At 50.8% G+C, this 26062-nt stretch overlaps 1 protein-coding gene across 1 annotated transcript in view; it reads right to left on the bottom strand.

Moving 5' to 3' along the window:
* The window catches only part of RNF145 (ring finger protein 145), a 348869-nt gene that overhangs the window by 240001 nt on the left and 82806 nt on the right, over positions 1 to 26062 (bottom strand). The window contains exons 2-4 of the mRNA XM_086931218.1: positions 14148 to 14365; positions 6096 to 6204; positions 5882 to 5973 (exon numbers count right to left, since the gene is read on the bottom strand). Coding sequence (XP_086787344.1) covers positions 5882 to 5973; positions 6096 to 6204; positions 14148 to 14331 — 385 coding nt within the window. The 5' untranslated portion in view covers positions 14332 to 14365. The remainder of the gene's footprint in view (positions 1 to 5881; positions 5974 to 6095; positions 6205 to 14147; positions 14366 to 26062) is intronic.

Here is a 26062-nt window from a genome sequence, read left to right as displayed (position 1 = left end):
GGAAAAAGGAAGTCTGTGAAGGGCATTTCCTGTAGGCAGTCAATGCAGCAAGATGAACCTTAATGGAATGAACATTAAGGCCAGACTGCGCCAAATGTAAAAGGTAAGGAAGGATGACATCTTCCTTACAGGTCGTAGGGTCATGGTTCTTAGACTGGCACCAGATACAAAACCTCTTCCACTTGTAAGCATATGAAGTTCGAGTGGAAGGTCTCTTAGACTCCTTCAGTATGTCCATGCAATCCTCGGGCAGATTCAGATGGCCATATTGCACTATCTCAGGAGCCATGCCGCCAAACTCAAAGACGAGAGGTTGGGGTGTAACATCTGTCCCCCGAACTTCGTGAGAAGGTCCGGCCTGCACGGCAACCGAATGTGAGGAAGGAGAGACCGGTGAAGTAGGTCCGTGAACCACCACTGCCTGGGCCACTACGGGGCAATGAGTATCATCCGAGCCCTGGACCGGGCCAGCTTGATGAGCACCGCCGGAATCAGGGGAATGGGAGGAAAGGCGTACAGAAAGCTGTTCGTCCAGTCGATCCATTCCCCAGCGTCCCTTGCTGGAAGTACCTGGAGGCGAAGTCTCTGCACTTGCTGTTTTCGGCGGTGGCGAACAAATCTACGTCTGGAGTTCCCCACCTTGCGAAGACTTCTCCTAGTACTTCGTCGTTTATGACCCACTCGTGGTTTTCCTGAACCAGCCTGCTCAGTGCGTCTGCCTGAACATTCTGCACACCTGGCAGATGGGTAGCCGTTATCGTCAATCCTCTGGCTAGGAGCCAGTGCCAGATCGCCTGCGCCTCCTGTGACAGAGTGCGTGATCTCGAGCCCCCCTGCTTGTTGAGGTAGTACATCGTGGTAGTATTATCCGTCTGTACAAGCAGAGAGTTGGTCTGGAAGAACGGAAGGAAGGCCTTCAGTGCCAAGTGAACAGCTCTGAGTTCCAGGAAATTGATGTGATACGTGGTCTCCATCGGCGACCACGTTCCTTGAATCTGTAGAGTCCCGGAGTGCGCTCCCCATCCCAGGAGAGAAGCATCCGTCACGACAGTCTGCGTGGGAATGTCCTTGTGAAAGGGAACCCCTCGGAGGAGATTCTCCGCCGAACACCACCACCTCAGAGACTGAAGAGCATGCAGCGGCAGTCGAATCTTGTCATCCCAAGATCCTTTCCTCTGATCCCACTGGTCCTCCAAGCACTCCTGCAGCGGTCTCATGTGCAGCCGTGCGTGTGGCGTCAGGAAGATACAAGAGGCCATCGATCCCAGTAGAGAAGACACCGTCCTCACTGTTGTAGATGGAGTTGTCATAAGAGCCTGAGCCTTCCGAAGGAGACATGCTTGCTGACAGCGTATTGATGGAGGCTCCCAAGTACTGTATGCATTGGACCGGAGTCGGGACAGACTTGGCCATGTTGATGTGCAGCCCCAGCTTGTTCAAGAGAACGCAGGTCTTCTGGAAGTGTGCTCGCGCTTCCGAGAAGGAGGATGCCTTGATCAACCAATCGTCCAGGTACGGGTAGACGAACACCTTGTTCTTCCTCAGGTGTGCTGCTACCACCGCCATGCACTTCGAGAATGTTCTCGGCGCAGACTTCAGTCCGAATGGGAGTACTGTGTATTGATAGTGATTGGTGCAGACTTGGAACCGCAGGAACTTCCTGTGTTTGTGTGCAATGGGCTCATGGAAGTAAGCATCCTGTAGGTCTATAGCACATAGCCAGTCTCCCTGTTGCAACTGGGGATAAATCTGATGCAACGACAGCATGCGAAACTTTTCCCTGCGAATCGATTTGTTTGCTTGTCGCAAGTCCAGAATGGGCCTGAACTCGTTCTTGTCCTTCTTGCGAACCAGAAAGAACCGGGAGTACAGACCTCTTCCTCTCTGAGACAGAGGTACGTCTTCTATCGCCCTTTTACTCAACAGGATATCCGCTTCCGCCTGAAGCTCGCGCAGCTGAAACTGCGAGCTGACCGGTGGAATTGCTGGAGGAGGGCTGGTGAACCGAAGACTGTATCCATTGCAAACAATATTCAGCACCCACTTGTCCTGAGTAATTTTTCTCCACTCTGCCAGAAAAAATGGAATGCTTCCCCCTACCGGAGTGGGTAACAGATCCGGGGGAAGTAGGTTCCTAGGGCCTAGACCCAGCCTGGCCCTTGGGCGCCAGAGCCGACTGCTGGCCTCCTCTGCCCTTTTGGCGCTTCTGGAACGGCTTACGGAACTGTTGTTGATGTTGCGACTGTCCCGAAGCCTGGCCACGTCCTCAGCCTTGCCCACCGAACCGCCGTTGGAAAGGGCAGTACGTCTTCTTGGTCTCTTTAGGCTTCTCCAGGCCCACAGCCGTGAGCGTCTCGGCCTCCGCCTTCATGCGGGCCATCTCATCGTCCGCATGCTTCCCGAAGAGGGTCTCGCCGGAGAATGGTAGGTTGTCCACCCTCTGCTGTGCGTCCGGCTTCAGGGACGTAAGCCTGAGCCATGCGTGGCGTTGTTGGTTAACTCCATGGCAAAATCCATGAGCAGCCAACAGGGAAGAGTCCGCTGCAGCGCTGATAATCTGGTTCGCCACCAGCATCCCTTCATTCAGCACTTCCTGGAAGTCCTCACGCTTCTCGCGAGGTAAGTGCTCTGCAAATCGCTCGAGGGAGCCCCAGAGGGCGCGGTCGTATCGGCCCAGCAGCGCCGTGGCACTCGCAGCTTTCATGGAGGTAGCGGAAGTTCCACAGACTTTCCTCCCCGCCGAATCCATCCATCTGGACTCCTTATCCAGGGGAACCGTGGATGACGGGGTGGTGGCATGTTGTTTGCGGGCCGCCGTCACAATTACAGAGTCCGGAGGGGGTTCCGTTCTCAGAAAGGCCGGATCCGAATCGGGAGCCCGGTACTTTTTCAGCAACCACGATGGAGCTGCCTTCGTCACCGCAGGGGTGAGAAAAAGGGCCATAGCCGGTTCCTCCAGGCCCGGCACCAGAGGCAGGAGAGGACGAGACAAGTGTTTTTGATGCAATGTCTCAAAAATGACTGAAGTTTTCGGAGTAGGCACCGTCAAGGATATGCCCAACTTCGCAGCGCCCCTCAAAAGGACGTCATGGAACGCCACCAGGTCATCAATCGGGGACGCCCTCGTGTCCGGTGACTCCAACAAGGTAGGAGAATAGTCCCTGGTACCAGAGGACCTTGTGTGGGAGCGAGATTCGCGCCTCCTATGGCGGCGTCTCGACCTCGTGGACGATCTGTGTCGCGATCTCTCCCTTCTCCCAGAGCGAGAGCGAGACATGCCAGCCCGTGGCCGCTCCACCGGTTTCCATGGCGGGGTCTTCCTTGGCTCCTCTCGGGGTTTCGGTTTTGGGGTCCCCTTAGGAGGTACAGGCAAAGACGGCAGCGAAGTGGACCTCGGCGGAGGAACCTTCGGCAGCGGGGCGGGCCGATGCGGAGGGACAGGCGGTGGTGGTGGGTCGCCTGAAGGAAGCGGAGGTTTGGGTGGAGGATCCTCTTTAGGAACAGGAGGAGGAGTCGGCGACCGAGGCCGAGATGGCGTGTACACCTCTGAGTACACCGAGCCCGGTGACCCCTTAGGCGAAGGGGGCTGAGATCCAGCCCCTTCAGCAGGTGATCGCTTCCTCTTGCGTCCTCCACTGGAAGCAGCGTGACTTCTGGGACTAGAATCCCTCTTGCGCCGTTTTGGAGAGGCTGAATGACTCCCAGACGCTGACGTCTTTCTGCTAGACGCCGAGCGTCGCTTTTCTGGCATCGAACGACGCTTCTGTGACTCCGGCGTCGAACGCCGCCTCCGCGACGTCGACCATCTCTTTCTCGACGTCGAACGCCGGCCCCTCGACGTCGACCTCTTCCTCCGTGCCGTCGTACGCCGCCTCCGCGACGTCGAGCGTTCCGTCTTCGACGACGAGCGTCGCCGTCTCCGTCTTGATGCTCTCGACGTCGAGGAGCCCCTCGACGTCGACCGGTGCCTCGACGGCGATCGACTGTGTTGCCTCGACGGCGAGCGTTGATGCTTGTCACTTCGCCTTCGGCGTCGATAGGAAGACCTTGGCGTCGACGAAGACGATGACGTCGATGGTGGCTTCGACGGCGACTTCTCCATGATCTTCGACGTCGAGCCGTCACGCCGTCTCGACCCGGAGCCCCGGGGAGAATGGGAGCACACCGCCGTCATCCCTCTCGACGTCGTCGTCGATGCAATCGACGTCGACGGAGACCAGGACCGTTTGCTGGGCTTCCTGCCTCTGGGGAGCCCCCCCAGAGGCCTCAGCAGAGGCAGAGGGAACCTTCCCAGCCTGCCCAGACCCACCTGCAGCCTGCAGACGCCTCTACTCAAGGCCAGAAAGCCTGATCTTCATCCTGTCCCTCAGAGTCCGAGCAGTAAACTGCTGGCAGATGACACAGTCCTCAGGGACATGATCCTCAGGGAGGCAGACGATGCAGACATCATGGGGATCACTCTTGGCCTTCTTCCTCCCACATGCTGGACACTTATCAAAAAGGCCAGGCATTTTAGAGCCCTAAAACGCCTGAAACAGCACACAAAAGAGAAAGAGAACACCAAGAAAGTCAACTGAAACACTTTTAGAACACAAAAGTGCCAAAATATCCAATAAACCCTTGAAACAAGGGAGAGCTCAATGCCAGGGTCCTGTAAGCAGGAGCCGGAAAAAAGAACTGAAAGTAGAGGGACCTGCTATGCATTCTGGGATACTGGGAGAAGTTCTGGAAAGTTCTCTTAAAGGCACAGTATCCTATTTAAGCCACATAATGGCAGCCTATGGGGCTTGTCTGTCCCTACCTTCCTCTCTATCATTCCAGAGTCTTTTACTGGGGGAGACAAGTTTCTTTATGGTAGAAACTGGGCAGGCTGTATTATGTGTGGTGTTTTTTTGGTGGAATTTTCTAGTTGAAGTACTGGACAGTGTAGCCTGTGGATATAGCCTGCATTATTTGTCTTTAAATTCTCTCTTAAGTGTCTTTGCAGTTTCTGCATGATTTTGACAACTTAAAAGATTATTTTTGATTGCCGGGGTCCACGCACATGGGCGGGACTATTCACTAAATTATGACTATACACAGAGATCCCCTACTACAGAAACACATTCATATCCATACAAACAGAGTGGTCCAGTAATGCCAGGATAAAGGGCTAGTCATGCATCAGAAAAGGGAAGTCTTGGATTGCATCCAATCCAAAGGAAATTTGGAACTGTGCACGGAAGAGGGCCTGGCATGACTGAAGGCAAGTAAAATCATCAGGCAAATGCAGCCATGCCACAGGAGCGGTTCTGCCGCACCTCAGTGAGGTCCTACATAATGTGTGAGAGGACTGGTCATGCTACGTGACATTGGTGCTCCTCAAAAGGAGAGATACAGCCATGCCAGCAGAGAGATGTAGCCAACACCATGCCAATAGAGAGCCAGGCCAGCAAAGAGCCACCGCCACGCCAGCAGAGAGCCATCACCACGCAGGTAGAGAGCCACCGCCACCCCAGCAGAGACCTACCTCCACCCCAGCAGAGAGCCACCTCCAACCCAGCAGAGAGCAACCTCCAACCCAGCAGAGAGCCACCTCCACCCCAGCAGAGAGCCACCTCCACCCCATCAGAGAGCCACCGTCACACTAACAACACTTTTGTCAGCAGTTATCTGCCCTACGGCCAGCAGAGATCCACCCCCACAATAAAGGGAATGGCACTGTCACACCATAGCAGAGGCAATGCCACACCATAAGAAAGACACTGTAATGCTAAGGTATACCTGCAGCCATGCCTGCGGAGAGGTTCATGCAGTGTCCGGGGCCCAGCCATGCCTCTGGAGGGACGGCAGACAGAGGAGAAATGTATTTTTTCACAGACTGACCTTCTAAAATACTCACCCACGAGAGCGGAAGTGAAGCGGTTCATAGAGAAAGGGTCTAGGTACAGGGGACCTTCATAGCCAGATTCCATCTCGCTCCTGACGTAATCTCTGAACAGAAATTAGGGAAAGAAGAGATATCTACTAGTAAAGATGTTCTTTCATCAGAGAGCCACACAATACTCTTTACAATGCGGATCAAAACCCACAGCAGTCCTCATCCTGATTCTTACCTGGAGATCTGGTGTCCTGCGTAGAGTAGAAAGCCTGTTAAAGAGTAAAGGTAGAGCTGTGCTAGGTGCTGCCGTGGTAAGGTTAGGAGAACAACACTCAGAATGTAACCTGTAAAAACAAATAATACAGGGGGATGCATGTGAAACAGTCATTAGAGAGACTAGGCAAAACAATAATATCCCAATATCCCTGCATGAACCCAAACAAAACACAACACTATCACTGTACAATTCCTAAACATAACACTATCACTAGAGGACACTACATCAACATACCTATTTCACTGCAATTTTATTTTATTATTTTTGTCACAATGCATTCATTATGTAGTTGGAACAGTAGCTTTCACATGGAGCCTATCCCCGATGGCACTCCTGGATAACTCCTTCAAAGAGGAGATTCAGACTGAAATTCTGAATTTCTTTCAAGCTAATGAAGGGTCAGTTGTCCGTGTGGGAACTACGAGGAAGCCTAAAAGGGAGGCATCTGCATTGCCAAACAGCATGGGGTCTGGAAAGCCCTACGTAACCAGCTTGGCACATTCGAAAGAGAGTTGAAGTCCCAAGAAGAGCACCTGGCGGGAACCCCAGACGCACAAGAAATTGCAAGCTTCCACAGCAAATTGAACAAATTCCTAACTCTAGCATACCAGGAATATAAACATGCGCACAAATATGCCTGTGCCAGAGCATATGGGGAAACAGGGGGGCCCACTAGAACAATAGCAGCGAAACTGCACAGTCGCCACACTATCCCAATGATCACCCAGCTGCAAAATAACAATGCGCTGACCCTGTATGAGGTGGAGGACATCCTAGAAAATGTATTAATTACTTCCCCGTTCTCTACACATCACGCTCCAACAACTCCCTAATAACTTGCGCACTCTGACCTCATCGCCCCAGAGGGGCTCCAGACCAGGGTTCCTGAATGTTTCCCTTGCCCTCGATAAGATCACCGCTGTCATATCGGGACTTGCAAGGCTGCTCGTAATGATGGATTCCCTGTGGAATTCTATCAAGAACACTCAGCTCAATTAGCAACTCCGTTTTTAAAAGTATACCATGAGGCACGAGAAATGGGTGCACGTCCCAACTCCCTCAAAGATACCCTTATCACACTGTTAAAACTCAGCAAAGCTGCAGATCACTTGGAGTCCTACCACCCTCTAATACTAATAAACGATGTCAAAATCTCGGTCTTCCTGGATGCCACAATGACCTTTACCTCACTAGAATGGCCTTTTCTGCATGCCGTTCTTGAGTAAATGTGGTTCCCAAGCAGTTATATACCCGCTGTATTAAATTACTTTACACTGCCCTACCTTCCAGAGTGCGACTGAATGGCCTTCTATCCCTGCAGGGCCCTCTCCCTCCGCTGCTCTATGCTATTGCCACGGAACCACTACGATACAACAACTACATACACAGCGACAACTCAACTTCAGTCACAGTAACATTCTCATCTCCTTATATGCAGACAACATACCCTATACCTGCAGGACCTAGCCAAGAACGTAAGCCCAGTAATCAGGGGGTTCACGCTCTTTTATGGTTTATCAATTAATTGAAATAAATCAACGGTCTTCCCGCTCTCCGAATACTCCAGAGGTGACCCTGGAATTCCTAATCCTCATGTCATCATGTCAATGAAATATCTACGCATCTGGGTTAGAAGTGACAAAAACTGACTAAAATCTACGGAACAGCTATTTCTAAAATAGATGATCAGTACCAGAAATGACCCCTCCCTTCCTCCTTGCCAGCCCTCAGGATAACATAAGAGTTGATCGCCAGTGGATGTAGGTGGGTTGTTGTAGTATCCTCCTTTGCTCTTGAAAATCAATAAAAAAGATCTTAAACCTAAAATAGAAGACCAGGTGGCAACGTCTGCACCTCTTCCTAATGGGGCATCTGGGACAGTTGAACCTGATTATTTTATCTAGGGTTCTGTACCTCTTTTACCAGGGGTACCGAGGTTCCCATCTGTCTGAACAAACATTTTTTCAATACACGAAGCCCGCATATGATATCGCTGGCAAGGGTGGGTAAGCAACCATTGAATTTAAATAGGAGGTACTTGTGTTATGCTATGAGCTAAGTGGCCTTGCAGCGCAGAACTTACTATACTTGTGCTCAGGCCCATTATGCTCATTATTGGGTGCACCCCTTGCCTCGCCTGATGTATATAACTATTGAGCAGGATAATGTGCAACCCTTTCCCCTAGTGGCGATGACCGCCCAGTGCCCAACATGTAGAAACAATGTGATTAACATAGAAGCAAACACCCAAGCAGTTTGGATCATGAATTGTGAAAGACTCCACATCCCAACCTTTTTCACCCCAGCACAGCAACTTACACACCACACACTGATGCACAGTACCCATACCTACCGCAGACTCCAAAAATAAGGATTGAGGACAATAGGAGACATTTACTCACACGGGCAACTTGTTGAGTTCAACATTGTGGCTACGGCCAGAGGAGGCACTCCGCTGGACCATTTCATCTACCACCACCTGAAAGTCCTCTGCAAGACTCATAATCCTTTATTCCCTCAAGCACAACGAACGTACGGTGTGCTTAAAGCTCTGATTACACACCCCTCCAGCAAGCACCTGCTATCTATCCTATAACACACAAAGGCAGAGCCCCCTGAGTTGGTACATCCAGCACGGCTGGGCAGGGAGGAAGACATAGGTGCGGCAAACACTGATAAAGAAAGGAGGTATTGTTGCAAACAAACAGCCAAGCCCTCACCTAAACGCTTCTTACATTTTAAATTTCTACATCACCTTTACTGCACACCTCTAGGCCTTGCAAACTGACTGTGCCCAGATTCCAGATGACTACGGTACAGAGTGCCAGACACAACTTTGCGTGGGGCTATCCACCAATAAACAAGACCTGGGTTGCAATTTTTGATACTCTCTCCGCCATGGTTGGTGCCACGCTATCACAAACGCTGAAACTAGCTTAGCCAAGAGCAATGTAATATTGGTAAAGTTTTGTGTTGTATGGGGGACCGGCTATGTATCCCCATGGACAGAGGCTACATGGGAGATTAGGCTTGTTCAAGTTCCTTTACTGTCAAAGGCCTCAAAGCAGTGAGGCACTTAAAGAAATCACCCGACTGCCACAAGAAACTGGACTGCTGTCCACAATCTATATTAAAGACAAATCGAAGTGCCAGATGACGGTCACAGTGATGGAGAGTCCGTCATCAGAACTTAGTACTCGCCAGGGTTGGGACCCCAACTCTTTTGGGGCGATGGGTTTGTGTCTGGGCCCCCAAGGAACATTTAAATGCTACAAGGCACGCTGAGGCATGAGCAACACCACTCCCCTGGCGTCTCCGTGAAAGGTGCTGGCACTGCCTCCGCTGACATCTGTGACGCGCTAGAGACACTGATTGCACACAATCGGGTTGGGCTAGAGTTACTGCCCAATGTTATTTATTGCTTCTGAACCTTTTATTGGTTCTAAAATGTACAGTACAGTGTTGCCTTCTGTGTGAACTGAACTAAATTACTTGCTCCTTTGAAAGATTGAGCACTGGCTGAACAATAAGTTATCAACTTCTGTAAGTGATTTTCTGAGCTTCAAGTCTCTAACTCCACACAATCTCCCGAAGTAAGCCTCAGAGTTGAATCCCCCACCCGGAGCACCAAGTGCTGAAGAGGTGAGCTTGGTGCTCAGTTTTGTGCTCAATGGTAATGTTAAGCTCCAATACACCAGTGTTTGACCTGTCTGGTTAATGTTTCTTTAGCATAGGGTCACCTTGATGCGTGTATAATAAATCTATCTTCCATCTGTTCCCAAGGTCTCATCTTGCTAAAGAGGCATAGGGGAATTGTAACTAAATTTGTAAGCCCCAGCCCACTGGACTGTTCTTCCTAGTAGCTCTTTCTACTTCCAATTCCTCTCATAGGGTAGTCTTCTCATGGCCCCATACAAAAACTCAGTCATGGGAAGCAGGAGTATTTTTGTCTTATAGTGCTCACTTATTGTATGGTCATTCATGTATCGTGCAAGGGTAGCAGTTGAACCATGTGTTTGTTTTCCACAAAGAAACTAGTGTGTGCAGATGACATTCTACCTGAAAATTGTATCTTTCAGTTGTTGTACAGTCTATTAAATGTAATTATTTCATCTAACTGACACACTAGCTCAGGATGATTTCTGTGCACAGCAATGTAACCCAGTAAATGTAAAGGCTTGGGTTTTCATAAATGCTGGTCTGTTTCAGTAGTCATTGAGAGAGTACTGCAGGTTCGTCTGGTACACTGCACTGCTTTGTTACTTTTACTGTCTGTAAGCAATATTTCCTGCACTAAAATGTTTGGCAATAGGCCTATGGATTTTTTGGGAGGTTTTATCATTAGAAAAAACAGAAATTATATATATATATCCACATCCTCCTTGGTCCCAAGGATAACGACAACATGAATATTTAACTTTTATGTATGGGCCAACATCAAACACGTTTCGGCCATCCAAGTGAACACTTTTGAAGTCTAATTTGTAGCATATTTTGTAAAAACATTTTGGAGTTGAGAATGCCAATATTTTTAAATAGTTCCAGGCCAAAAAAGTTTAATCTGCATTTTAAGGGCCTGAATCCTCTCCGGGAGAAATCCTTTACATGTTTCGATGGATGTAATATGGGACATTTGCTTGCTTACCCTTTGTTAAAACAAGGATTTTCCCTCAAGGAGTCTTGTTGGTTTTCCAGCCTTGAAAACATTTATCTTCAAAATCAGATACATTTTATTAGTTGCTGGCGATATTTCCTCCAGCAATTCTAATCCTTTTTTTAGGACTGTTCCACCACTCAAGTTCTTCACCAGTTTTGTACGCTCTTCCACTGACTACTCGGACCACATATGGTTCTCAACACTCTGGTGAGTTAACTCCAACTGTACGCCATAGTGAGAAAATCTAGGGCTTGAAAAATCCACTCGCCCACTTGTACTGTCGAGCAAGATTTATTCAGGAAGAGCTATTTTTAGGGACTACTCGCCCTTTCTGGGTGTTGAACATCTTCTAACTTCAGGGAAGACAAACTGACTTGTGGCATCTGTCTCTGAAAGCAGAGCAAATGTGACAAGATAACAAGATTTAAAGACATCTTTATTGCTCACAAAGTAAAAGAGCAAACAAAATTCCATTACATCTTGTTATCTTGTCACATTTGCTGGATTTCAGAGTCAGAGGTCAAAATTCAGCTTATCTTATTACACTTATTTTTCTTTCTGCGAGTTAAGTTAGATGATTTTGTTAAGTGAACTGTGCGACAATTGAACTTTGCAAAGCATGTTAATGAAAGACTAAGATGTCAGGCTTTTTTCTAATACAACAGTGAAATAGCTAAGTGAACTATTCAAACATTTCAAATATATTTCACTGGTTATGAAGACCTATTTTTGTAATTCTGCCATGAAAAATAAATTTTTATAAAATCAAAATTAGCACACTTTACTTGGTGATGTGCAAATGTTAAATATTTTTGCTGAGACAATTTTCAAAAATTGTTTATGCGCCATTATAAGTAAAACTACATGTTAGTGGGAAAGTTGTGTGTCCATTTCAATGTAAAATATGCTATCTGTAAATGGCAATGCACACCACATCATGCTTGGGCAATATATTTATGAAAAGTGAGTTTTTAAACATGAACTTGGAATAATTACTGCTCCTGCCCAGATGACAATGCTATTAGTGAACTCAGAGGCAAGTCAGGAATCATGTGTACCATATATATGGGCTCTATTCTTGTAATACATGGAGGAAACACTTAGGGGCCTATTAGGATGACGGGCAGACTTTGTCCGCCCATCATCCTAGCGGGGAATGGGACCGCCCGCCATAAGGGCGGGGGTCCCGTGTGGGGTATTAAGATGTGCCCGCCACAGTGGCGGGCACATCCTGCATTTTTAGCATTGTAGCGGGCGGTGCTCCCAGCACCGCCCACCACAATGCTAAAAATGCATTACAGCATTTGCATAAACAAAGCGTCAGGCACCGTGCGGTGCCTGCCGCTTTGTTTATGCAAATGAAGGGGGTACCACAGGTAGCCCCCGTGTGCACCCCCACCTCTCCTTCACTCTGGGGGCCCGCAGGGGGCCCCCAGAGTGAAGACCGCATGCCTTTCCGTGGCAATGCATTTCGATTTGGGCCATCCTAATATGGCTGGCGGTGTCTATTAGACAACGCCACCATATTAATCCATTTCCGCCCCGGCTGCAAGGCGACCGGGGCAGAAAAGCGGCGGGCGGTCTTTCGGTCCGCCGCGGTCCCCCCTTACCCGCCATTCTAATATGGCGGGGGGGGGAATTCATAACAGGATGTCGGGCGGATTGCCCCCACCAGGCCGGCGGTGACTACTGCCAGCCTGGCGGGGGCAATCCGCCCAACATCCTAATGGTCCCCTTAGTCTAGTAAATAAAAAAAGGTTTTATGTACAGCAAAAAAGAACTTGTATATTTGATAATAAAGAAAAAGGCGGCTCCATAAGACAAAATATTTGCCTAGGATCACAATTTGAGACCAGTTCACGGATCAAGTACATTAGTAAAGTTACTAGACCTGCAGGTCTACTAACATGTGTATGAATTTGAGCCCTGAAATCCAAACACTTTGATTTTGCCTAGTTTGTGGCAATAGCAGCTTCATCAAGATTCCAAAAGAAAGAAGTGGCAACTATCTGATGCTTATGCTTCCAATTTTGCTTGAGGTCTAAGTGAGAACATTTTCCAGTTCCATGCTTAGTTTTATCCTTATCTGGTCCCTTTGAAGCTGAAGATCATGAGTTAATTAACAAATAGGCAATGGTCACCTCTGGCTCTACGATGCCTTCAACTGAATATATGTATTCAACTTCTGTTATAGACGGAGACACTCAGGAAGGTCAGAGTCGATAGAAGTATATTTTGATACTCAAATGATGTATATGGGTACAGAAGGACTAGTATTCAGAACAAGTGAGTGTGATCAGAAGCAGTAAAAGCATTTCAAACATGCTTGAGAGCAAGCCCAGAGACGAGCCTACACCAGGCTGACCACAGGTTGTTCCAGAGATTCTGTGCAGAGTGGGAAAGGGCGTATCCAGAGAACACTACTTGCTGAAAATCCTCAGATGAGAAAGTACAAGTAAGATATGGCAATTATCGCCACAAACAGTAGAAAGTGGCCTCCAACATTATAGTGACACAGCAAATGCTGTTTTGAAGCACGGGGTGAGGTACTTCGTAAACTAAATTACGTTAAAATGAGACCAATAAATCTAGATAAACCTTCTGTAAAGGCAAATCAATGCCATTTTTTTAATTCTAGAGATAGATGAAACAACTAAAAAGGCAATCTGTTAAAACTGTTCAAACAATGGAGATGGGGGCTCTGGGACACCATCATACTTGCCCCACTATGGGGCCAGCATTTATTCATTCCTTCATCAACTATATGGCGACATACCATTACTCTCAAGTAATAGCTATTTATTAAGAGAACTAGTTAACGTATGTTCCTATACCTGCTTTCTAGGATCTGAGCCAGCCCACCTTGCTTTTTTTGTATTCCTAGTCATCCAGCTATTGCTACATCTGCACTGTCAAGGACCCAGCTTTCATGACTTGTAAATCCTACTTCTTAGTGATCCAGCCGTCTTCACTGTTAAACCAGTATTATTGTGATCCAACCTTCACCCCTCCACACATCCTTTAAAGGCACACATCAGTAACTAACCTATTCCAAATCTACTGGACAGAATTTGCTGCTAACTAGTGCTCTTGTACAGGATAGCCAGCATTTATTTGTTTTTTGGTAGTATGTTTGGGCCTAGTTTCTTCCATTAAAAAGGCAGTTTAAACAAGGGCCAGTCTTCACCCTGGTTTCCTCCAACTTAGTGGGTTCAGTTGTCCTGCCCATCTCGTTCATGCTTGACAGCAATGCAACTTCACTTCTGATGTAGCGGTCGAACAATCTACCTGTTAAAGATGATTAGGGACTGCAAAACATTTGTTGACAGAATAGGAAGCTTTTAACTACATACCCACATAGTGCAAATTGAGGGCCAAGTATTTGGATTGGAAGAGAGGATTGTTAGTGAGGCTGCTTCTCTGAATGTGTTGGAAGAAGGAACTCACGTCCCAGCGGTATAGTACATCCAAAAGCATGATACTGGGGACCCGCAAGGCCACGTTCAACATGGCCTCCAACTTCTCCTTTGCAGCCATTTCCTTCCCTTCTTGTGAATCCGCAGCAGACTTTCTAGAAAAAGTAACACAGAAAACAGTTAGAATGCATGTGGTGGACAAAAAAAATGCAACATTATGTACAGGTAAGGGCAAAACATTTATAGCAGTAAAGAACAGGACGGATATGAGAGGAAGTCTGTACTACTGCAGAGTGTACCTCAAACAATGGGTTGCTGTAGTGTGTTTTACTTGGATAGCACATTAAAAACATCTGTATGTAATAGCCATTCAGATAGCAGGAGTCATTCAGTATAGATTAGATAAAGAATACAGGAGATCATCAACATATGGAAGCAAGGGATGCAAACAAGTCTGAACTGAAGAAAAGGATGAAGAAGCCTATCTGCCCATTGGAAAGTGGAAAAGGCACTACTAGAAGGGTTTGTTTCAGGTGGACTAGACTTCACCAGAATGGAAAGACATCTCCTCTACCCTGCAAGCCAGTGGTGGGCTAAAACAACCCATCAACAAGCAATTGCAATGCAATAGGTCTCATATTTGCGAGAGTTTAAGCTATTGGCATTATAAATGACAATGCCTTTTATGTATCTGTTTTGAAAACTAACACCTAAAAAAAGGCATTGTCATTTACAATAAAAAAAATTAAGAAAGGATGGGAAAAGGGGTTTAAGCACAATTGCACCTATCCTGTATACTGCCTAGTTTTTTTGTATGGTGCCACGGATCAGAGATTCTTTTCCCTAGATCTCCCAAAACAAGAAACTTGTTCTAACAAACAATTTTTTCAACAGTTGATCCAGCACACACATCAAGGTTTTAGAGATCTGTACAATAATAATCATTGAATGCAAGTCAAAAATACTAAAAGAGTTCAGTAGCAGAGTCTTCGGATGTTTTTTTTGAAGTTTAATCTTTATTTATTTCTTCAATCCTGTAGCCAACGCGTTTCGTCCTCCACGGACTTCTTCAGGGCAATTGGGGTGAACTCTTCTTAATATTGATTAAGTAAATGTGATTCCATCCGGAAAAGACTGCAGTGTGTATTTAGATCTGTTCGTTTATTGTGTGAAAAGACATTCCAATTCCATTAGGTTTTAGATGATAAGGGTCAGATAGCCCAGAACGACAGGAATTTGCAAGTGTAGATAAGGCCGGCTCCATCGCATGGCGTCTTCTCTTCAAGAGGAATTGGAATGTCTTTTCACACAATAAACTAACAGATCTAAATACACACTGCAGTCTTTTCCGGATGGAATTACAGTTACTTAATCAATATTAAGAAGAGTTCACCCCAATTGCCCTGAAGAAGTCCGTGGAGGACGAAACGCGTTGGCTACAGGATTGAAGAAATAAATAAAGATTAAACTTAAAAAAAAACATCCGAAGACTCTGCTACTGAACTCTTTTAGTATTTTTGACTTACGTTCAATGATTATTATTGTACAGATCTCTAAAACCTTGACGTGTGTATTGTCATTTACAATGCCAATAGCTCAAACGTTCGCAAATGCGAGACCTATTGCACTGCAAGTGCTACCCACTCATTGTTGGACCCGGCCTCGTGGCGTGGTTCCCCCCCGCGAATCAGCTGCCCATCAGCTCAGCTCTGTGCATAGGGACTCCCTAGCTACCCTACCCATGTCCGTCCCAATGCCCATTGTCCGCATCGGCCTGTCCCCGGCCCCCCTTCCAGCCTGCACGCCCCAGACCTGCAAGGCCCCATAGGCCCATTGGCAGCCATTTTCCCTTCCCGAGATCCCTGATGCCGTGGGCCTAACCTGACCCCTGCCCCAGCGTAGCGTTGGCTCCAGACGCGCCAGCCCCGTTGCGAGGGTGAGGGCTACCCTAGTGAGAGAAGGCAAGGAGTTTCGATGGCACCTCCGGCCTCCCCTGAGAGACCGGTTTCTCTCACACCTCTGGTCTCCCCCCTGAGGACCAGTTTCGATGTCACCTCTGGCCTCCCCGAGTGCTGGCTCCAGACCTGCTGGGCGTCTGGGAATTCCCGGACTCATCCTCAAAGGGATCAAAGAACCAACCGCCGGACCTCGCCCCCGGACCGCCCCCACAGCCTCGGACCCCCGCCTGCCAGGGTCCGGACATCAAAGGGTCACAGACCTATATCAAGGGTCGCCCCTTAACTAGCGGGCAGTTGTATCTTGGACAAGGAAGCCCTGCTGATCTGATCGCAGCTGAACTGAACCTCGTGAACTCTTGAGCCCTGCTGACGCTGTCGCCGCTCGTTCTTGGAACTGAACCATCGGAGCCCTGCTGACCTCGTCGCGGCTCGAGCTTGAATCTTGAAGACATCTACGGAACTCTCTGAGCCCTGCTGACGTGGTCGCGGCTCCTCCTGAACCTCCTACAGAGCGAGCCCTGCTGACGCTGTCGCGGCTCAAGGAACATTCTAGTCCGGCTGGACTATTGAAGTCATCATCCTGAAGAGACTATCCTCGAGTGAGTAGGATCCCCAGCGCGTTACCATCTTCCGTGCCCCCCCCCCCCGGCTCGAGGATTGTGCGCAGGGTACGCCACGTGCTGGGTTACGACCCTAAGACTGACCCGCTACCCCATCCCTAAAAGACTTGAGACTCTCTGTGATCCTTCGATCATTGTACATAAGTGTGGTATTACTTTCTTCGTGTTTATAAAGAAGTTCCTAAACTTACACCTCGGTGTTGTGTCTGTTCGTAAGTGTGGTGTGGTCCTCGTGTGTACGATTCCCTACCTGAGGTCTCCCCCAGCAAAGGTCTCTTATAAGGCTCGGCAGTATCGGTGGGAGAGGTAGGTCACGGAGGAGTTAGGTAGACATAACCCAACCTCTGGGGCCGCCCCTTCTAACATTGGTGGCAAGCGACGGGATAAGAGCCTACGCCTAGAATCGTACAGTAAAGCGAACAAGACCAACCATGAGTCCCACCGGAACCAGCGAAAAGACCACATTTGAGAAGGAAAAGCTGGAAGATTACACCCACAAAGAATTGAAACAATTTTGTAAAGCCTTCCGCATCGCTACCACTGGGTTGAGCACAAAAGACGACTTTCAGAAAGCCCTGACGGCCTGGGTAGAAGCCGGGGCCCCTCTCCCCACGACTGAAGGAAACAGTGGAGAGGAAGAGCCGCTGACCGAAACTGACGGCCTAAAAGATGAGGGAGCCGACTCCCTACCACGAGCTGCCCACACCGAGAGAGATCTGTCGGTGGAAGAGCTGGCAGAACGAGAACGCAACCGGAGCCAAGAGCTGGAACTGGCCCGACTTAAAATTGAAGGTGAGCTCAAACTGGCAGAACAAAAACTGGCTATCGAGCAGTTATGGCTGCAAGGAGAATTGGAAGACAAAAAGCTCCAGCGGGAGCTGGAAGAAAAGAAGCTCCAGCGAGAGCTCGAAGAAAAGAAGCTCCAGCGGGAGCACGAGGGGAAGAAGCTCCAGCTAGAGCATGAGCGTAGCCTGAAGGAGCTCTAGTTCAAAGCCCGGAACGAAGAGTCCCGACCCCCGGGGAACAGAGACCCTGCTCCCCCAGTCGAACCGAAGGTGCACATCCCCAAGGATGTGGTGAAGGAGTACTACAAGAACGACGATATCCAGCAGTGGTTCAAAGCATACGAGGTCGCCATGTCCGCCCACCGAGTACCTGAGAAGGATTGGGGGGCCGGATTATGGGGCCGCTTCCTCAGCGAAGGGAGAGACACCCTGCTGGATCTGCCCTCCGCCGTTGTGAACTCTTACCCCCACATGAAAGACGCTCTCATGACCCGCTATGGGCTAACCCCCGAAATGTACAGGCAGAGATTTCGGGACTGCAATGGGTGGAGTATGTGAATTTTTATAGCAGAGCTTTGGACGGGTGGATCAAGGGCAGCAAGGTGACCACCTTCGAGGGTCTGGTGGACCTCATCGCCTATGAACATCTATCAGACAACTGCTTTGTAGAGCTGAGACAGCACCTTCTTGACAGCAAGATGGCCGACCCCAGGAAGTTGGCTGTCGAAGCTGATCGGTGGGTGAACACCAGAGTCCCACGCAACACAATAGGGGACCCCAACCGGAACGAGCAAAAAAAGCCCCGGCAGAGGGGAGGGGGGAATCAGAATAGACAGCGGGCTCCCCAGACAGGGCCTCCTCGCAGTCCCCCTAGGAACCAGCCAGGGACCCCCCTACCAGACGCAAAGGCCGGATTCCCTCCTGTTAGACCAGGACTCAGAATAGCCACAGCCTGCTACAGTTGTAACCAAACAGGGCACTATGCCAATGACCCCAGCTGCCCCATGCTCAAGAAGACCCCTGCTGCAGGTCCCCCTGCGCGCCACCTCGCCAACGTAGCTCTAGAAGAAGAGGAGTTAGAGGACCCCGAGGGGTGGGAGCCAGCAGCCATGACCTTAGTTTCCCTGGGGGACAGAGAAATGGTCCCCGGAACCTTCCTACCAGACAACACCGAGAAGTACCGACAGCAGGTGTCTGTCAACGGGTTCCACATAGGAGCCCTCCGAGATACTGGGGCCAGTATCACGGCTGTGAAAGAGCATCTTGTCACCCCAGACCAGATAATACCCTGTGCCTCCTGCAGAGTGATCTCCGCAGACAATTCCGTCCGTACCTGTAAAATAGCTCAGGTCCCCTTCGAGTGGGAGGGCGTCTCCGGAGAGTTACGAGTTGCAGTCCGCACTGACATGCCCGTGGACTGTCTCCTCGTTAACGACCTAGAGAGCTCTCCCTGGAAGCAAGTAGAGCGCAAGACTCAACTCGAGATGGTGGGCCTACCCGAGTGGGCCTGCGTGACCACCCGGTCCATGACGGCCCGAGTGGTCACCCCCGAGGAGGTGACTACCGAATTACCCCCCTCCGTTCCCGCCGAACCAGAGGATGGCGGGCCGGCGGAAGGCCTGGATCTCTTTCCCGGTGAAAGCAGCGACCCCGACTCCGGTCATTTGGATCAAGCTGGTGAGCCAGCCCCGAGGCCGGACGATCTCCCCGAGTTGGCCCAGTGGCGGCAAGAGGGGGGGGCCCTCCCGAGAGGAATTATGCCTGGAGCAGACCTCGTGTCCCTCTCTAGCGGGGCCGCGGCAGCAGGCCGCCGCCCAGGCCGCGGGTGACCAGTCCGGCTCCCACCACATTTACTGGGAAAACGGCCTACTGTATAGCGAACAGAAATCCGCCGAACTAGGGTCAGCCCGGGTGCTGGTGGTACCCCTACGTTTCCGCAGATTTCTCCTGAACCTGGCCCACGATGTACCCCTGGCGAAACACCTGGGTCAAGACAAAACCTACCACCGGTTGGTCACCCATTTCTATTGGCCACACATGCGCTCCGATGTGGAGGCCCACTGCAGATCCTGCCCCACGGGTCAGGCCAGCGGAAAGAGCGGGGGGGCGACGTAAGGCTCCTCTCCAACCTTTCCCCGTGGTCAGTACCCCCTTTGAGCGGGTGGGAATCGATATCGTGGGGCCCCTTGACCCCCGAACGTCTCTGGGACACCGGTTCATTCTGGTCCTGGTGGACCACGCCACCCGTTACCCCGAAGCCATCCCCCTCCGGGCGGTGACAGCCCCCGTGGTGGGGCGGGCCCTCATGGGAATCTTCTCCCGGGTGGGGTTCCCACGAGAAGTAGTGAGCGACAGAGGAACGAACTTCATCTCCCGGTACATGAAGTCTCTCTGGCAACAGTGCGGGATGACGTACAAGTTCACCACCCCGTACCATCCCCAAGGAAATGGCCTGGTCGAGCAGTTCAACCGCACCCTCAAGGGGATGATCATGGGCCTTGAGGAACCTCTAAGACGCAAGTGGGACGTCCTCCTCCCCTGCCTCTTATTCGCATACCGCGAAGTCCCCCAGAAGTCCCTGGGGTTCAGCCCTTTTGAGCTGCTCTACGGGCACCCCGTCCAAGGACCCCTTAGCCTGGTCAAGGAAGGGTGGGAGAAGACATCCTTGGAGCCCCCGCCAGATGTATTCCGATACATTCTGGCCCTTCGGAATCAGACTCGAAGTTCCGAGAACTGGCCGAGGCAAACCTCGAAGCCAGTCAAGAAGAAATGAAAAGGTGGTATGACCAGAATGCCACTCTGGTCGAGTTCCAACCCGAACAGCAGGTCTGGGTGATAGCCCCTGTGGAGCCCTGTGCCCTACAAGACAAGTGGACGGGTCCCTTCAAGGTGGTAGAGCGGAAGAGTCAGGTAACCTACCTTGTGGATGTCCAGTCCCCGAGAAACCCTTTGCGGGTTCTCCATGTGAATCGCCTGAAACCCCACTTTGTGCGGTCCGAGTTGAGTTTACTCCTCGCCACCGACGACGGAGCCGAGGAAGAGACGGATCCCCTCCCCGATCTCTTGTGCGTAAAGGAGAAAGATGGCTCTGTGGAGGGAGTGAGACTCGCCCCCTCCCTCACGCCCGAGCAGCGCGAAGACTGTCGCCAGTTGTTGGGGCAGTTTTCTGACCTATTTTCCCTCGTCCCTGGAGTCACCAGTTGGTGCGTCCACGATGAGGACACCGGGGACAGTCCTCCGGTACGGCACAGAGCCTACCGCGTTCCTGACAGAGTCCGAGCCTGCATCAAGACTGAAGTCTCCAAGATGCCAGCCCTGGGAGTGGTTGAGGCCTCTGACAGCCCATGGGCTAGTCCCGTGGTTCTGGTTCTGAAGGCGGCCGCACCCGGCGCTGTTCCCGAGCTTAAGTTCTGCATTGACTACCGCGGGTTCAACGCCATCACCCGAACCGACGCTCACCCCATTCCCTGAGCAGACCCGCTCATTGACCGCCTAGGGTCTGCTCAATACCTCAGTACCTTCGATCTGACCAGTGGCTACTGGCAGATTGCCCTGACCGAGGGGGCCTGAGAAAGGTCCGCCTTTTCCACCCCGGATGGCCACTACCATTTCCGGGTGATGCCCTTCGGCATGAAAAATGCCCCCGCCACCTTCCAGAGACTGGTGAACCAGGTTCTGGCAGAGTTTGAGTTTGAGTTTAAAATTATTTTTAAAGCGCACATACACCAGCGGTTTCTTGGCGCTACATCTAACAAAGATCCGGGGCCAGAACAAAGGGGGAACTGCGGAGGGTTTAGTCAAAGGACTTCATGAACAGATGAGCCTTGAGGTGTTTCCGGAATTGTGGGTACAGAGTGAGGGTTCGGAGTTCAAGGGGGAGGGAGTTCCAAAGGAGTGGGGCAAGGGTGGCAAATTTCGAGCCTCCCCACTTCTTTCTCCGATAGCGTGGGATGGTGAGGAGGGACTGGGAGGACGAGCGAAGTTCCCTGGTGGGAACGTAAGGGGTGATCTCAGATGAGATGAACGCCGGTGCCAAACCCAGTCGGGCCAGGAAAGTGATGGAGGCGAGCTTAAATTGGATCCGGGCCCGCACAGGGAGCCAGTGTAGAGACTTCAAGAGGGGGGTGGAGTGGTGGAATTTCGGGAGTTTGAAGACCAGGCGGGCCGCCTGGTTTTGGATCTGTTGCAAACGCCGTAAGCTATATGCAGGGATACCTGCATATAGGGCGTTGCCGTAATCCAGGCGGGACACCACCATGGCCAAGATGATAAGTTTGAGAGCGGTAAAGGAAAAAAAACGGGACACCCTGCGTATAGTGCGCAGTGATAGGAAGGAAGAAGAAACCACAGAGCTGACCTGGGAGTGAAGGGTGAGTTGAGAGTTGAGTTTTATGCCTAGAGTTTTAACTGAGGTAGAGGGAACAGGGGAGGGGCCAAGAGAGGGGGGCCAGAACAGAGAGGACCAGGGGCTGGATGAACCACCCGTCAACACCAGCTCGGTCTTATCGGGGTTGAGCTTCAAGTGGTTGTGGTTCATCCAGTCCCGGATATGGAGCATGATAGATTGGAAGTTTAGAGCAGAAGAGGGGGAAGAGGACAGATTGAAAACAAGCTGGAGGTCATCCGCATAATTAAATACGGCGACCTCCATTTGTTGCAGAGAGAAGATAAGAGGGGCGATATAAAGATTAAACAGAAGGGGGGAAAGGGAAGAGCCTTGGGGGACCCCGCACTGAACTTTCCGGACGTCCGCAGTGAAAATCACCCAGGCGGACGGCCTAGGTGCGGTTGCTCAGAAAGGAGGAAAGCCAGACCAGAGCGGTGCCCCCGATCCCCGCCGCCCTAACACGGGAAAGCAAGATGGTATGATCCACCGTGTCAAAAGCGGCTGAGAGATCGAGGAGCACCAGGGCCTGGGGCTGGTTGGTATCCATACCCTCCCTGAGGTTGTCCAAGACCGAGATGACAACGGACTCCGTAGAGTGTGCGGGGCGGAACCCGGCCTGGCGGGGGGCAAGAGCTCCTTGCGTCTCCACAAAGGAGCTCAGAGCGCGGGTGACATGGCGCTCGAGCACCTTTGCCAGAAATGGCAAGAGGGAGATGGGGCGGAAATTTGCAGGGATGGAGGGGTCCGCACCAGGCTTTTTCAGGATAGGCACGATAACCGCAGATTTTAACGGGTTCGGTACCACGCCTTGAGCAAGAGAGCTATTGAGGAGATGAAGGGGGGGGTCTGGACAGGTGACGAAGATGTGGCGGAGAATATGGGCAGGACAGGGGTCAAGTGGAGAGCCCGATTTGACTAGAGGTACTAAGGAGGTCAGAGATTCCTTAGTTATGAGGGGGAGGGTGGTGAGTTCTCCCTTGGGAGGGGGACATTGGGGGTCAACAAAAGAGGGAGAAGGGGGAGGGATGTTGGCTTTGATGGTAGCTATTTTATGGATAAAGTAGTTGTTGAGGGAGTGGCAGAGTTCATCGGACGGGGCGGGCTTAAGGGTTGTTCTATCCGAGAACGCCAGGTTGTGAACAATTGGAAGACTTCAGCGCCGCATATCTGGACGTTATTGCGGTGTTCAGCTCCCACTGGCCTGAACATCTCCTCCATCTCCGGGAGGTCTTGTTAGCCCTACAGAGGGCCGGTCTCACCATTAAGGCTCGTAAGTGCCAAATCGGACAGGGGTCTGTGGTGTACCTAGGGCACCAGGTCGGCAGCGGCCTCGTAGCCCCCTCCAACCCAAGATCGACGCGATCGTGGCCTGGGAAGCCCCCTCCACCCAAACGGAGGTAAGAGCCTTCCTCGGGCTCACGGGGTACTACCACAGGTTCATAAAAGGTTATGGTAGCATCGTAGTGCCCCTCACAGAATTGACCTCTAAGAATCAGCCGAAGAAGGTCAACTGGACCCCCGCCTACCAAGAGGCGTTTGAAGCCCTGAAGCACGCCATGTGCACTGCCCCTGTGTTGCAGGCCCCCGACTACTCCAAAGAGTTTGTGGTCCAAACGGACGCCTCCGAACATGGCATCGGGCCGTCCTGTCCCAAGTGAATGAGAACGGCCTGGACCAGCCAGTGGCCTTCATTAGCCGGAGGTTACTCCCTCGAGAACAAAGATGGATCACCATCGAGCGAGAGGCTTTCGCGGTGGTTTGGGCTCTGAAGAAGCTGAGGCCATACCTATTCGGTACTCACTTCCGAGTCCAAACCGACCACCGACCCCTCCGGTGGCTAATGCAAATGAGAGGGGAGGATCCCAAATTGCTGCGATGGTCCATCTCCCTCCAAGGGATGGATTTCACTGTGGAACATCGGCCAGGTGTTGACCACGCCAACGCTGACGGCCTGTCCCGTTTCTTCCGCCTCAGTGAAGAGAACCCCCAAGAGGATGGGTAGTTCTCTCCGCCTTTCAGCTGGGGGGGACGCGTTTTGGACCCGGCCTCGTGGCGTGGTTCCCCCCCACGAATCAGCTCCCCATCAGCTCAGCTCTGTGCATAGGGACTCCCTAGCTACCCTACCCATGTCCGTCCCAATGCCCATTGTCCGCATCGGCCTGTCCCCAGCCCCCCTTCCGGCCTGCACGCCCCAGACCCGCAAGGCCTCATAGGCCCATCGGCAGCCATTTTCCCTTCCCGAGATCCCTGATGCCGTGGGCCTAACCTGACCCCTGCCCCAGCGTAGCGTTGGCTCCAGACGCGCCAGCCCCCGTTGCGAGGGTGAGGGCTACCCTAGTGAGAGAAGGCGAGGAGTTTCGATGGCACCTCCGGCCTCCCCTGAGAGACTGGTTTCGCTCACACCTCTGGTCTCCCCCCTGAGGACCAGTTTCGATGTCACCTCTGGCCTCCCCGAGTGCTGGCTCTAGACCTGCTGGGCGTCTGAGAATTCCCGGACGCATCCTCAAAGGGATCAAAGAACCAACCGCCGGACCTCGCCCCCGAACCGCCCCCACAGCCTCGGACCCCCGCCTGCCAGGGTCCGGACATCAAAGGGTCACAGACCCATATCAAGGGTCGCCCCTGAACTAGCGGGCAGTTGTATCTTGGACAAGGAAGCCCTGCTGATCTGATCGCAGCTGAACTGAACCTCGTGAACTCTTGAGCCCTGCTGACGCTGACGCGGCTCGTTCTTGGAACTGAACCATCGGAGCCCTGCTGACCTCGTCGCAGCTCGAGCTTGAATCTTGAAGACATCTACGGAACTCTCTGAGCCCTGCTGACGTGGTCGCAGCTCCTCCTGAACCTCCTACAGAGCGAGCCCTGCTGATGCTGTCGCGGCTCAAGGAACATTCTAGTCCGGCTGGACTATTGAAGTCATCATCCTGAAGAGACTATCCTCGAGTGAGTAGGATCCCCAGCGCGTTACCATCTTCCGTGTCCCCCCGGCTCGAGGATTGAGAGCTGTGTGCAGGATACGCCACGTGCTGGGTTACGACCCTAAGACTGTCCCGCTACCCCATCCCTAAAAGACTTGAGACTCTCTGTGATCCTTCGATCATTGTACATAAGTGTGGTATTACTTTCTTCGTGTTTATAAAGAAGTTCCTAAACTTACACCTCGGTGTTGTGTCTGTTCGTAAGTGTGGTGTGGTCTCGTGTGTACGATTCCCTACCTGAGGTTTTCCCCAGCGAAGGTCTCTCATAAGGCTCGGCAGTATTGGTGGGAGAGGTAGGTCACGGAGGAGCTGGGTAGACATAACCCAACCTCTGGGGCCACCCCTTCGAACACTCATGCATTGCAATGCAAGCCCACAAAAAGGAGAGGAATTATTTAGCAAACAGCCAATTGCATGAGCTGAGCGATGCTATTCTACCTTGTGTGCTGCTGAAACCCCATTTATGTACAATACAACGAATTTGTAACAATAGGTACACAGGCAGCTGCGCTGTCGAGCCAAAACAAAAAGAGAGAAACTAAATTGAGAAAGAAAGACTGAAGGGAATTAGTGGTTAAAACATGGAATACATTTTGGAATAAAGACAAAATGAAACCAAAATAGTGGAGGTGTCAGGGGGAAACGGGGAGATGACTGCATGAAAACAAACGGGAAGAAAATGGGTAGAAAATATCGAAGAAGGTCTTAGAAATATACGGATGAGGAAAGAGTGTGAGAGGGAGAAACCGAAAAAAAAACTTTTGGCAGGAAACAAAAAAACTATATATACACAATGGAAGAGGGTATGGAAAAGGGGAAGAGAAAAGTCAATAGGCAAATAAGAGGATAACATACTAAGAACGACGAAGAAAACTGAGAAAAACAGAAGGAAAGCAATTTAGAGAACAAATATTCAAAAGGTGGGGAAAAACAAAGGCGCCAGAAAGGGAGTGACAGAGAAAAAGGGGAGGTGAAAAATATTTACAAGGGAATAGAAAACAGAGAAAAGACGGGAGGATGAAGGAAAGATTCAAATAATTTGGACAAAATACAGTAAATATAGAAATATTGAGATAAGGGGATAGTGAGACAGAGTGACGGGAAAACAACTATTTGGAATAAGA

The sequence above is a fragment of the Lissotriton vulgaris genome, chromosome 7 (genome assembly GCF_964263255.1).
Source record: "Lissotriton vulgaris chromosome 7, aLisVul1.2, whole genome shotgun sequence".
Lineage (NCBI taxonomy): Eukaryota > Metazoa > Chordata > Amphibia > Caudata > Salamandridae > Lissotriton > Lissotriton vulgaris.
The sequence above is the reverse complement of the archived record's forward strand: the minus strand, read 5'-3'. Positions and strand labels throughout refer to the sequence as shown.